Source organism: Vidua chalybeata, chromosome 7, assembly GCF_026979565.1.
Source record: "Vidua chalybeata isolate OUT-0048 chromosome 7, bVidCha1 merged haplotype, whole genome shotgun sequence".
Taxonomy (NCBI): domain Eukaryota; kingdom Metazoa; phylum Chordata; class Aves; order Passeriformes; family Viduidae; genus Vidua; species Vidua chalybeata.
In genome coordinates, this window is record NC_071536.1 from 23,363,423 (window position 1) to 23,375,727 (window position 12,305).

Sequence of the window (12,305 nt, forward strand, 5' to 3'; positions counted from 1 at the left end):
CGCGCGCGTGCGCCCGGGGACGGACGAGGTGGGGCGGGGGGAACCGGGTGACACCGGCCGCGCGTGCGCCCGGCGGCGGGAGGGGCGGGGACCGGCCGCGCCCCCGCGCCGGAACAGGAAGGGCGGAAGGGCGGGCAGCGGCGGTCAGGCTGGGAGCGCCTTTGAGGGCTCCGCTCCCGACACTGCACCGGGCCTCGGCCTCGGAGCGGACCGGCGCCGCGCCCTCAGAGCCGGCCCCGTATCGCCGGAGGGGATCTGTCAGCCCCCGGCCTGCGAGCGGGCAAGATGGAGCTAGACGAGCTGCTGCTGGACGAGGAGGGCGCCTTCTCCCTCAGTGGGTTCCAGGAGTTCACGGTGAGTGTCCGCGGCCCAGCCTGCTCTTAGCAGGCCCTCGGGGTGATCCCCCCCTATCCCCTGCTCCCGGGGAGCCCCATGTGGCCGCACGCCCCGGCCCGGTGTAGTCCTGAACTGGGTTGAGGTGGAAAGCATGGTATGAGGAGTACTCCGGGCCTTCCTCACGTTCCTCTGTCTGCCTTCAGTTCCTGCCTAGGCACCAGCAGCTGAGCGAGAGAGTGCGGAAGCGGCTCTATTATGGCTGGGAGAAAGACTGCAGCCTGGATAATCTCTCCAGCCCTGTGGCAGGTGGGTTGCTGATTGTCCCCAGATGGGAATGCTGAGTCAAGGGCTTTGGAAGTAGCCCAAGGGGCCGAGACGAGTAGGTCACCTGCTTCCTCCCCCGTGCCAAATCCCACCCCTGCCCAGCCTTTCCCGCTCAGTACAATACAGCAGGGCAGGATGCCAGAGCCTCATGGTTTCTGTTCTCTGTTTTGTTGCCCCGTCTGGCCCGTTGCTGCATTTTTGACATCATTATACGGGTGTATCAAGTCCTTTAAATTGCTTGTGAATTCCTCGGCAGAGCAGGTTGTGAACTTGTTCCTGCTGAGAGCTGTCTTAGATAATTGCTTGTGCTCTGCAAAACACTCAGGGCTTTGTTCAACTTCTAGTTGTGAGCACCAAGGTGACAAGTTCTTGCTGTGTTTGTCTGAATCACATTATTTTTTCCCTGTCGATTCAGCAGTGTTTTGGGGAGCAGAAGGACATGGCTGGGTTAAGGCTGAGGAGCTCGTGCAGGTGATGGTGGAGAGGAGTGAAAAAGGGCATGCAGTGGTTTGCTAGACTTCGCTGTGTGGAGTTCTCAGCATTTCCATTAGCTGCTTGCTAGGGAAACAGTCTGAAGTTGCCAGGATGCTGTGTGTGATGTGCCTTGGTGAGGAGGAGGATGCTGAGTGTGTGGTGCCAGGGCAGACCCAGCCGAGCAGCCAGCTGCCTGGGCACTGCTGGGAGTCACGAGTTCCAGCACAAGCGCTGTGAGGGAGGCTCGAGGCTGACATTATACCAGGATGCAAGGTGGGACTGTTCCATGGATGAAAGTTCAAAGGGTACAGTCATGCAGGAAAACTGTTCGGGGCTATTAACTGTAAGGATTGCCTTGCACTCAGGAAATGCTGTGGTTCCAGCAGCTGGGGGCAAGAGTGGCACATGGAGAATGTGTCCATGGGCTGATCTGCTTTTACAGCCTTCCTTCACCAACTGCTTTCAAAAAATGGGGCCCCAGGACTATGATATCTGTTTTGGTACATCTGTCCTTGCTACATGGCAAGTTTATGGCACTGTTCTCAAACAAGATAGAGGCTTGTTGGGAGAGTGGAATAGCAGGAAAAGGTCTTTGATATTGGAGGTTGGTTGCAGAAGGCGGTATGGGGCTGGCTGAGGAGAGGAGTTGAAATGTGAATTTGTTCCTTTGGAGACAGAAGAACAGTAACCACACTCAGTGTGCTGTGCTGTGAGATGGGAAACTGATCAGCTGCTGTCCATTCCCTCTAGGACAGGACACTCTTGTGAGTTGGATTTGTGGGCTGAAGGATTTGGTTTCATATCAGGACGAGCTTGTAGGGATCACTTGGGATGTTAGTACTGCCTTTGCGGTGGCACAGTGGTGGCCTGGAATGGCAGAGAGAGCAGCAGCAGTGGGAGAGGCTGGGCACAGCCAGTGGGTGGCTGGAGCTGTGTCTGCCTGGCTGTCCATCACAGTAGTGGTGTGGCCTGAATGGTGTAGGGAAGTTCCTCAGAGCAGTGTTTTCTGAGCTTGGTTGCTGCTCTTTGGGCAAATCACTCATGTTAGTACATGGATTCTCTTAGGTGCTGGAGAGATGTAGAAAGAAGGGGTACAGTGATGCTTCCCCTGGTAGCTGGAAATGCAAGGCTGCTGGAATGAGCTCTGCTGTCAGCCAAGGGCTCAGAAATAAAATTAATTTCCTGTCTAAAGCACTTCTTGCCTAGCATCAGACTGTAGTGCTGATTGGGATGCCCCCAGCTGGTCCTATTGTATAGGGTAGTGAGATGGGAGCTGCTGGAGCCATCTGCCAGTATATGTCAGTGTCTGTGCTTGAATGCTGAGGCACGTCCCTGAGTGCAATGAAAGCAGGCTGAGCTGCAGTTACACCGTATCGGGTGCTTTGATACCTGTTAGTGCCTTCAGGCTCCTGGTCACGTGGGTACCTGGTGCTTTGTCATCTCAGGGTGATGTAGGGTGGGCTGGATCCATGCTGATGAGATCTGGGGGGGGAAAGTGCTGGTGGTTGGAGGGGAGCAAAGGACCATGAAGATGTGGTGTGACATCAGGCCCAAGAAGAAAGAAGGCCTCTGGAAGGGTTGTCTGAAGTCCTGCAGAGTGAGGGCAGGATGTTTCTCTGCAGCTGACTGCTGGTGGTTCCCTGTGACACAGACCTGCTGATCTGGCATTGCCGCAGGGCCTTGGTCACTCACATCCTCTTACATGCCCTGCACTCACATCAAACATACCCTGCATGTTTGTTTGTTCCTCACTTGTCCCTGACCTCTCATAAGGCCTCATAGTTTAACTTGAAGGGCTGAGCAAGCACCAAGACCTGATGGGCTTGTAGGGAGAATGGGAAAGGTGGGCATGGGCTGGACCACATGAGACTAACTCTTTTGGTGCTTTTCTGTCCTAGATATTGCTGTGGAGTTGCTGCAGAAAGTGGCTCCTAGTCCTATCCGTAGACTCCAGAAGAAATACGTGTCTCATGTATCTCGGTAAGAAGCAAAACCTGTCCCTTCATGTCCCGTGTTAGAACTTGGAGCTCTGGTCTTACCTGTGACTCACTTCTGTCTCCTGGGCCAGCCACTGGCTTTGTGCCTAGGCCTGATTAATGTCAAAGAGAAGCTGGAGGCACGGACAGCAGGCAGCCGGCTTCGAGTTCATCCTTCTCTCTGGGGTGCATATGTGCTCTTGTTACTGGGAGTCTGTACTGGCTGGATCTGCAGCTCCCTGGGTAACCAGATTTGAACCTGGAGTTCTCCTCTTGGCGGCTGAGCCCTCACAGCATGCCTTGGTGCAGGCAGGGCTGCTCAGTTTGGAGCTGACTGTGCCTGGGAACAGAAACCAGGGCTGTCGCTCTCCACCCTGCATTCCTGGCACTTTCTGTGCTGCAGCTCAGGACAACTTGCACAGAGCTGGCAATGCTGTGATCTATGTAGCGATTTGCTAAACTTTCCTACTGTCTGCATGGGGAGGGAGCAGCCAAATTGTGTCCTGGTACCTGGGACCTTTGTAGCATTGGTTCTTGTCCTGTCCTACAGGGAAGCTTGCATCTCACCCTGCTCCATGATGTTGGCACTGGTTTACATTGAGAGACTCCGGCACCGGAACCCTGAATACCTCCAGCAGATCTCATCTTCAGACCTCTTCCTGATCTCCATGGTGAGTGGCGGGGCAGGGCGGTAACTGGGCTGGCGGGAAGTGAGTGCAGTGGAGGCTGAGATCCTGTCCTTTGTGCTACTTTTAGATGGTTGCAAGTAAGTATCTGTATGATGAGGGTGAGGAAGAGGAGGTGTTCAACGACGAGTGGGGAGCAGCAGGGAAGGTGGATGTCCAGACCATGAACACACTGGAGATGAACTTCCTGAGCGCCATTGTAAGTGAAACTGTAACTGCTGCCAAGTGTTTCACAGAGCAGGGGAAAAGAGACATCGAGGGGACTCTGGATTTTCTGGTTTTGTCCCACATGCTCCCGTGAAGGGATAGAGAAAGATGTGCCTGGGTGCTGGGTGACCTGCCTTGACTGCACTGACCTTTAACTGCTGTCCCGGCAGGACTGGAGTCTCTACACAGATCCTCGGGAGCTGTTTGAAGTGCTGAGCTGGCTGGAAGGACGGTAGGTGTCTAGGGTGGGGATGATCCCTTTATCTGTCTTGTAGCCTGGCTCTGCCCCTGCTTGGAGATAGCCCTGCTGCAGTGAACTAAGAGGCTGGGACACCTCTGAGCCATAGCTAGGCTCTGTAGCTCCATTCTAGAGAGCTTAAGCAGGGTCTTCTCCAAGCCTGCTTGGGTTGAAGATGCTTTTATGGGGAGGTCCATATAATTCATATCCACCATTCCCCTATTGTTTTTTTTTTCTTGCAGTGTGGCTGAAAAACAGGGCATGTGGCGTGGCTGGTTCACCTACACAGATCTGTGTGTCCTCATGGAGCAGTCCATGTGGCAGCATGTGCTGGGCCAGTTCTACCAGCAAGTGGTGAAGGTAAGGGCATAGGAGAGCAGCTAATTGCAAGAACATGGGACACAGCAGGCTGTGGATTTGGAGCAGGACCCTCTTTTCCACTGAGAGCAGCACCTTGGATTATTCTCTGTTGAAAAGGGAAGCTGTCAGAAAGTGCTGGGTAGTGTGCCCTGTGCTGGACCACAGCCCCACAAGTCATAGTGCAAGGACATGGTGGTGGCATGGAGGCAACTGGGTACCAGCTAGGGTTTTGAACAGGAACTGTTGGCTTTTAGCTGGGGCATTTTGGTTTGTGATATTTAGGCCCAGCTTTGGGCAGGCTATGTGCTGCCCACCATTAGCAGTGTGGCTGCCTGCTCTCGGCATCCAGCCCTGGAGCTGGTGATGCTTTTTCCTATCACGGCTGCTGGGTTGACCGTGGCCATGCTACATCATGGCTGGCAGGGGGTGCTGTTGCTGGGGGTGTCTGGGCTAACATTTGGCTTCTCCCTAGCTGGCCTGCCTCCTGGGTGTGGTGTACCTGACGGGCTTCGCAGCCATCTTCACCTCCATCACTGTCGTGCACCGGTCTGTGTGCGTAAGGAGTGTCAGCGCTGCAGCTCCCCGGCCTGCGCTGTTCCCTGAGGAGAGGAGGTGCCACCTGGATGCCCAGCCAGCCCCAGCCCCTGGCCAACCCCAGCCCGAGCTGCCCAATGTCTCCTCAGCCAGCTGCACCCGTTGCCTGGGGGAGAATGAGACGACCAAGGAGCCACATCGTGGAGGTGTCACAGCGACTGCACTCTACCTGTGGAGCAGCGTGATGACAGCCCTGTCCTACCCAAAGGCACCTGATCTAGCCCAACACAGGCGCCTCCCACAAGGTCCTTTCCGGAAAGTGCCCACTGCCTGTGAGAGATCCAACCGTACCACCCCCACTGCAGCCCCCAGCCAGCCTGGCCCTTTTGGACTCGCCGTGCTCCCGGCTCCTCCGGTGCTCCACTGCCATGCTTGCTCAGCCACTGCGGGCCCCACATGGGATGCAGCCCCCAACCGTGAGGACTGGCTGGACCCCCTGGGGCTGAAGCAGTGCTTCTTGCATACTGCAATGGATCTCAGTAGAATCAAGAGCTTCATCTTCCCCAGCTAGGAGTGTAGGACAGCAGCCCCGTTCCCCTTCCCTTCTAGTGTGGCACAACTCACTTCCTTGCACTTCTGGGACCCCTGATCCCTGGAACTGCATGGGGCTGAAGGCTCCTGCATTACTTTCAAACCAGCACTTGTGTCCCCCCACCTAGGGCAGGGATGTTTTTCACCTGGGGCTGCTGGGACAGGTTGGGGTAGAACTGGCTTGCTGGGGTGGGAACTTAATAGCTGGAGGGTAAATACGGTTTGCCTTTGGGCTGGGGTGCTTGTGCATAGGGGTTATTGTACCTCGTCCTGTAGTGAGCGGTGTTGAACAGAGATGGCGTATGGGATGTTGGAGGCTGGGACTGTGTGTGCAGGGTGGAGGGGCTAAGTGACCCCAGTGAGAAGGTGGGGTGCCTGGGGTAGGGGAGAGGAGGTTGAAGGAGGTGGGAGCGAGAAGGCTGGTCATAGCAGTATTTACATTTGGGGGCTGTTAGGCCACTTCTTGGAATTTGCAAGAGTGACAATAAGCAGGTACCCTGATGTGGCTGTGCCCCACTGGGCTTCGTGGGGATGAGGTGTGGTTAGGGCTGAACTTCCTTATCCTGCTGTGTTGGGTGTTTTGAATCTGGGGTGCTCTGTGACCCCATCCCAAACCCCAGCTGTCTGTGTCTGTGAGAAAATAGTGCCTGACTGCTCCTCAGAGTGGGAAGAAGGCACCTTGTCTTGCTGACCAGGCCAGCTCATCATGCCCCTTCTTTTTACTGTGGATTTTACACCTGTTTTTCACTCTTTTGTAAATGCAAATCTCTTCCAATAAAAGTAGTTCTTGCTGTGTGCCTGCCTCGTCCTACTGAGCTGCTCCATACTGGCAGCATGCCTGCCCCAGAGCAGAGCCACGTCCATGCAGCTGTGCCTGCTCCTGGAGCTGCTGTGCAAGGCAAATCCTAGGTGCTGCCAGTGAGCCCAGGAGACCTGTCAAGGCCTGTCCTGCAGTCTCTCTCCTGACATGAGGGATATCAGGTCTGGTGCAGGCAGGGACAACAGGAGAGAGGAGGCTCTCCATCCTTGGGAATGCGGGGAATGCATGTTCTCTTCACTGCTCTTTGCTCTCCCAAGTCTTACCTGTTAATGAGTGAGCCTTGAGCAGCAAGGGTGTGACCAGGTCACTGACACAGCCACCTCTGCCCCGTGACAAAAACACGAGCATCCCTTTCCAGCCAAGCAGGCAGCTCCTGTCTCTCGCATCCTTGTCCAGTGGCAGGATTCAGTACTCTCCTAGGAGAATAGGGGATATAATAGACCCCTATTAGAGACCAGGCTGGGCCAGGAGGGCAGCAGATGCTATGCTGGGGTGAAACAGGCATGAGCAGGGCATACTGAAACTGGAGGATGCTGCTGGTGGGACTAGTCTAAGCACATGGAGGAAGAGGTGTCAAGGCTGTGGCCTACCCAGTGCTTGCCCACAGAGGCAGTGAATGGGACCCAGGCTGTGGGTAGTTGGCATTGTAATAGTGTCTGATGGCCTGCTTGAGGCTGCCTGTCACCTGTCCTTTGCGGTGACAAACCAGGGTGACACTTACATTCCTGGCCACAAGGGCAGATTACTAACCAACTCAAGTTAATGGCTAACCCTGGGACAGCTCTTGCAGAAGGTGGAAGTTCAGCCATGTGAAGATTTCGGAGGAACTATTGGGGGTGGGAGCCTGCCCACCCTCTGCACCGAAAACTGGGAGCAGTGTGGGGAAGGCAGCAGCATGAATGGGGGCCGTGGCAAAGCACCTGGAGCTGGGAGCCCCATGCTCACATCCTGCTCCTCTCAGAAGATGTGCTCCTGGATGATGAGCTGCTGCTTAGCCCTTCAGGTAAGGGGGGCACCACAGTGAGCAGCCAGAGACACGGGATGATGAGGAGAGGGCCAGGATCCTCTCAGATTGCACGGCAGGGACTGCATCCTGCCAGGCAAAGGGTGTGTAAGGCTCTGGTCAGTGTGTGCTGGGAGAGGAGTGGGCAGTAGTGAGTGGTGGTGTCAGTGGGCATCCACCCTCTCAGGGGGACTGGGCATGGGGAGCTGCAGCTCTGGGGGTTGCAAGGAGTTGTGACTGCTCCGTCTTTTCCCTGCACAGCACCTGGCTGTGCAGACCTCCTTGCTCTGCATCTTCCACCTCCTCCTGCTACCCACCCTGCCTCAGGAGCCACCTCATGCCCAGACCACCAGCAAGCTGCTGGCACAAAGCCTCTTTGCCTGCGGCATCTCCACAGTGCTGCAGACCACCCTGGGGAGCCGGTGAGCAAGGGGGATGAAGGGGAGCAGCTGTCACCAGAAGGAGGGTGAAGCCATGGCAGGGCACGTCTGTCTCCTAGGATATGGGAAGTTGGGCTTTGCTGGAAGTGGGAAGGGGCACAAGGAAAACCTCTCTGCGCTGCATCTCTGCACAGTTGTCACAGACGTTCGCTCCCTCTCACATACACCCCTAGAAAAACTGCTGTGCTTTCCCTCTAGCTCCTCACTGCCTTGCTCCAACATAATACACAGCTCCTTCAGACCATCTGATGCCTGTGCTGCCCACACAGGCTAGGTATGGGATTCAGCAAAGCCTCTGTTGTCTGCATCCAGTCCATGTGCTGTCACTTGGGATGTACTAGGGCACATGTAGAATATGGGGTAACCTCCTGCCACTTTGGGGTTCTTTTCTGCTTCCCTTCCCACCCCTGTTCCTCTAGCAGCCTGGGCTTTTGGAGCAACCCTGTTCCCTTCCCTGTCCTTCCTCCCTAATGTGCTGTTGTTGTCCCCTTCCTCAGGTTGCCACTGGTTCAAATCCCATCCTTTGAGTACTTAGTCCCTGCCATGGTGCTGAGTTCCCACCTGTCCCCCGGTGCCAGCAAAGACAGGAATGGTAAGCACAGCCCTGGAGCCTGTGTCCCTTTGGCCTGGGCCATGCTCATGACAGGGAAGTGGCAATGATGAGGTGCCTGGTAGGTGGAGTAGGGATGAGGGGTAGCAAGGGGTCCTGCCTGCTGGCCCTTCTGGTGTTGGTGCACAGCGCCCTACTCACTCCTGAGTGCACTTGTGATGTATCTGGTCACTCCCCCAGGGCCAGGGCTTATGGGGACAGAGACGTTGGCACACTTTCCCTTCTGCAGCCAGCAGTCACCTTACTGCATCCTCTTGGACACAGCTCCAGGAGCCTAGGATCCATGTGTATCACACCCTTCCAAAATTCCCTTCCAGGCACAGCCATGGCCAGTACATGCCTTGTACCTCATTGCAGAGACACAGGGAGCTGGGCTGACTCACTGCAAGAGGTGAGTGCTCCTGGGAATAGGGGTCCCTATCCTGCTCCATCAGCTTTCCACTTGTCACCCATATCCCTGTACCCCCAGTCTCTTTTCCTGAGATTTGCCATGAAGAGAGTTGCGAAGGCAATGGGGATCATGATGCATGTCTACGTATATGTTTCTCTGTGCTTGGGATGAGCAGAGCACATGAAACAAGCGCTTGTTCCCAGCTGCTGGGGTGGTAGGAATGTGGCCAAGGGAAGGTGTTGGACTGCTCTCCATGTATCCTGCCCCACAGGCCCATCCTTTCCTCTTACAGGTCTCTGGAGCAGTGCTGATCTCTGGGCTGATTCAGTTGGTGCTGGGAGTGTCTGGCGTGTGTGGGTGGGCAGTGCAGCACTGCGGGCCCATGGTCCTGGCCCCCAGCCTCTCCATCATCGGGCTGTCCACATACAAGGAGGCTGCTTTCTTCTGCTCCACTAACTGGGGAGTAGCACTGCTGTACGTGAGACTGTAGTGGTGGGCAGCTCCTGGGCCTTTCTTTCACCAGCAGGACAGGGATGGGGCACCCCTGCAGTGCACGGTGCACATCTGGGGCCCCATCACTGACTGTGATGCTGTGTGGTGACCTGTGCTCACTCTCCTAGGCTCATGCTCCTTGCTGTCACCTTCTCCCAACACCTGCGGTCCTGCCGCCTGCCCTTCTGTGCCTGGCCCCATGCTTGGGAGGGCTCCACAGAGTATTCAGTTCCCACCCTGCGCACATTCTCGGTACTGTGGTTTGTCTGCTCTCTTCACTCTCACCAGGCTTCTCTCTCCAAGCCTGGCTCTTCGGTGTGGAGTTAGGTGAGACCTGGAGCACAAGCAGGCATGAAAAGCTCTGGTGCAGCTCCCAGAATATGGATGCTTCTGGGGAAGCATCCTAGGGTGTTGGAGCAGAACAGCTTGGGATGCTTCCTGCATGGGTAAGGGGAGATGTGGTATGACTCCTTGGAAGATGTGACAGGAAAAGTATGGGGTGCTGGCCAGGGCAGGTAGGGAAGGAGGGTCCCCTGCTGAGGGTCCCCTTTTGCCTTGCAGGTACTGCTCCCATTTGCTGGTGTCTGCATTGTGTGTGCCATCCTCAGCTACTTCCATGTTCCTTGGGAATCACTGGATGTGACCGTGGCGCAGCTGTCCTGGGCCAACAGCACCTCCAACGCCCCTTGGATCCGCATCCCCTATGCAGGTGGGGGGTAGCAGGGCTGAGTGCAGAGATCCACATTTGGTCAGGATTTCTATCACCTGTCCCTTTTCCCTCTGCTGCAGGAGCGTGGAGGTGGCCGCTGCTCACCCCCCGGGCGCTGGCAGTGGGCATTGCCATGGCCATCGGCAGTAGCATGAACTCTGTGGGCTGCTATGTGCTGTGTGGGAGGCTGCTGCGAGTCCCTCGGCTACCCTCTCACGCCTGTAACCGGGGGCTTTGCATGGAAGGGTTGGGCAGCCTCCTGGCAGGACTGCTGGGCACCACAGGGGGCACAGCCTCCAGCATTGCAAACACCTGTGCCACTGGCTTCACGCAGGTATGCCAAAGTAGGGGGAAATGGGTTGGCAAGGGATGGGGAGGCAGTTGAGCAGGTGTGCGGGACTTGTAATTGCCAGGCTGTCACCGAGCCAGCACTGGGAAAGGCAGGTGTGTGTAGCAGAAGGGGGCGGGAGACAGAGCAGGGATGCTACCCATCCTCACTTTCCCACTCTTCTTTCCCAGGCTGGCTCTTGCCACTCAGTGCAAGTAAGCGCCCTGCTGTGCATGGTGCTGGGCATGTCCCCGAGGCTGGCAGGGCTCCTCACCCATATCCCACTGGCAGTTCATGGTGGGTACCCTGCCCTGCCCCTTGCTGCGGCACCTGCAGCCTGCCTGGCACCTCCTGACTCCTGCCCCTTGCAGGAGGGGTGCTTTGTGTAACCTACGCCGTGGCTGTGGGCACGGGGATCTCCTACTTCCAGTACACAGACATTGACTCAGGGAGGAACATCTTCATTGTTGGCTTTGCCATGTTCATGGCATTGCTGGTACCACGGTGGTTTGGCACGGCTCTGACTCCCCTGGCCACAGGTATGAGGGACATTCCCCAGGCAAGGCAAAGCCTTGAGTCACATGGAATGGTGACCACACATCTCCGCTATTCTGGGAGGCTGAGTCAGCTCATGGTAGCAGGCAGCTACCTCTTCAATCCTTGATTCTGCCATGGCTGCTCATGCCCCTTATCCCTGGCTGGGCTGGGACCTCCTGGCTGATTCTGGCACTGTCCTTGCAGGCTGGGTGCCATTGGATCTCCTCTTCCTCTCCCTGCTTATGGTCCCTGTCTTCTTAACTGGCTTCTTGTCATTTTTTCTGGAGAACACAGTCTCAGGTGAGAGGCTGCCCTAGGTGCTCTGCATATGCCATGCTCTGAGGACTGGATCTGTCCATGGGGCAAACCACCAGCTCTGCCTCCAGGCAGTCCTACTGAGGATGCTGGGGCTGGTGGCTAGGAGGAAGGGGCTCCCATTTCACCGCCTACCTCCCTGCTTGCAGGAACACTGGAGGAACGAGGGCTGCTTTCTGAGCAGCCATGGAAAGCCAGAGCTGGTGACTGTAACCTCCATGGAGAGAGAGGGGAAGTCAGCCAAGCATATGGGCTCCCCACTGGGCTAAGGAGGCTGCTGCCATCTTCCTGCAAAGCCTTTCCATGCTGCTTCCTCTGCCCGAGGAGTGAGGAAGAGGAGGAGAGCAGTTGTGCCACTGAGGAGGGGACAGCTGCCCCGGGGGAAGGGACACACTTGCTCCCCAAACCCAGCTCTGGGGAGCTGCAGCCAGCAATAAGGCCAAGCCAGACAGACATGCCTGCATGGCACACCGTGGCCTGACCCTGTCATCTGGGGGCATCTCATGTGAAAACAGGGCTGTGACCTCAAGGCAGCTTATGAGCCACTTTGTTCCTTGTTTCTGAAGCCCTTGAGGACTGGAGGAACCTGAGCTTCCACCCTCCTAACAAACAAACCTAATTTCCCTGCTTGAGAGCAAGATATAAAAACCTTCAACCAAATTTGCCTTTTCCAGGGGTTTTCTTTCTGGATGGGATTTACCTAGGGGCTCCCCTGTTGCCCTGAGGACTGTGACAGGAGGGCAGGGCCACCTGGTGCCACTGCAGCTGAGGATGTGGGTACCTCTAAAATGCACCATCACCCTGTGGCCATGACATGGGGAGGGTTCAGTGCTTTGGCCAGCCCCAGAGGACTGTCACTCTGGCTATGCTCACCTGCTGGCACTGTGCTCAGGAACGGCTGTCCATCTCCTCCCTAGTGTGTCCCAGTTGTGCC

At 56.3% G+C, this 12,305-nt stretch overlaps 2 protein-coding genes across 2 annotated transcripts; both read left to right on the forward strand.

Annotated features, from left to right (window-relative positions):
• Nucleotides 1-105: 105 nt before the first annotated feature.
• CNPPD1 (cyclin Pas1/PHO80 domain containing 1) lies at nt 106-6,521 on the forward strand. Its single transcript, XM_053948211.1, has 8 exons — nt 106-354; nt 540-642; nt 3,033-3,114; nt 3,661-3,781; nt 3,867-3,995; nt 4,174-4,235; nt 4,484-4,601; nt 5,074-6,521. The coding sequence occupies exons 1-8, from the start codon at nt 286-288 to the stop codon at nt 5,704-5,706; spliced, it is 1,317 nt and encodes a 438-aa protein (XP_053804186.1). The 5' UTR covers nt 106-285; the 3' UTR covers nt 5,707-6,521.
• Nucleotides 6,522-7,438: 917 nt separating this feature from the next.
• Nucleotides 7,439-12,021, forward strand: SLC23A3 (solute carrier family 23 member 3). The gene is made up of 12 exons (XM_053948219.1): nt 7,439-7,549; nt 7,811-7,971; nt 8,487-8,581; nt 8,917-8,990; nt 9,283-9,464; nt 9,611-9,734; nt 10,044-10,191; nt 10,272-10,525; nt 10,711-10,816; nt 10,891-11,058; nt 11,261-11,356; nt 11,521-12,021. Exons 1-12 carry the CDS (start codon nt 7,442-7,444, stop codon nt 11,850-11,852), a joined length of 1,848 nt encoding a protein of 615 aa, XP_053804194.1. The 5' UTR covers nt 7,439-7,441; the 3' UTR covers nt 11,853-12,021.
• The last annotated feature ends 284 nt before the right edge of the window (nt 12,022-12,305 follow it).

What these genes read in the sequence shown, in the direction of transcription:
- CNPPD1 (XM_053948211.1), top strand. Translation starts at nt 286, where the DNA reads ATGGAGCTAGACGAGCTGCTGCTGGACGAGGAGGGCGCCTTCTCCCTC. An exon ending in ACCTCTTCCTGATCTCCATG is followed by an intron (nt 3,782 to 3,866) that starts GTGAGTGGCGGG and finishes TGCTACTTTTAG; the next exon opens with ATGGTTGCAAGTAAGTATCT. An exon ending in TCTACCAGCAAGTGGTGAAG is followed by an intron (nt 4,602 to 5,073) that starts GTAAGGGCATAG and finishes GCTTCTCCCTAG; the next exon opens with CTGGCCTGCCTCCTGGGTGT.
- SLC23A3 (XM_053948219.1), top strand. Translation starts at nt 7,442, where the DNA reads ATGAATGGGGGCCGTGGCAAAGCACCTGGAGCTGGGAGCCCCATGCTC. An exon ending in GATCCGCATCCCCTATGCAG is followed by an intron (nt 10,192 to 10,271) that starts GTGGGGGGTAGC and finishes CCTCTGCTGCAG; the next exon opens with GAGCGTGGAGGTGGCCGCTG. An exon ending in TATCCCACTGGCAGTTCATG is followed by an intron (nt 10,817 to 10,890) that starts GTGGGTACCCTG and finishes TGCCCCTTGCAG; the next exon opens with GAGGGGTGCTTTGTGTAACC.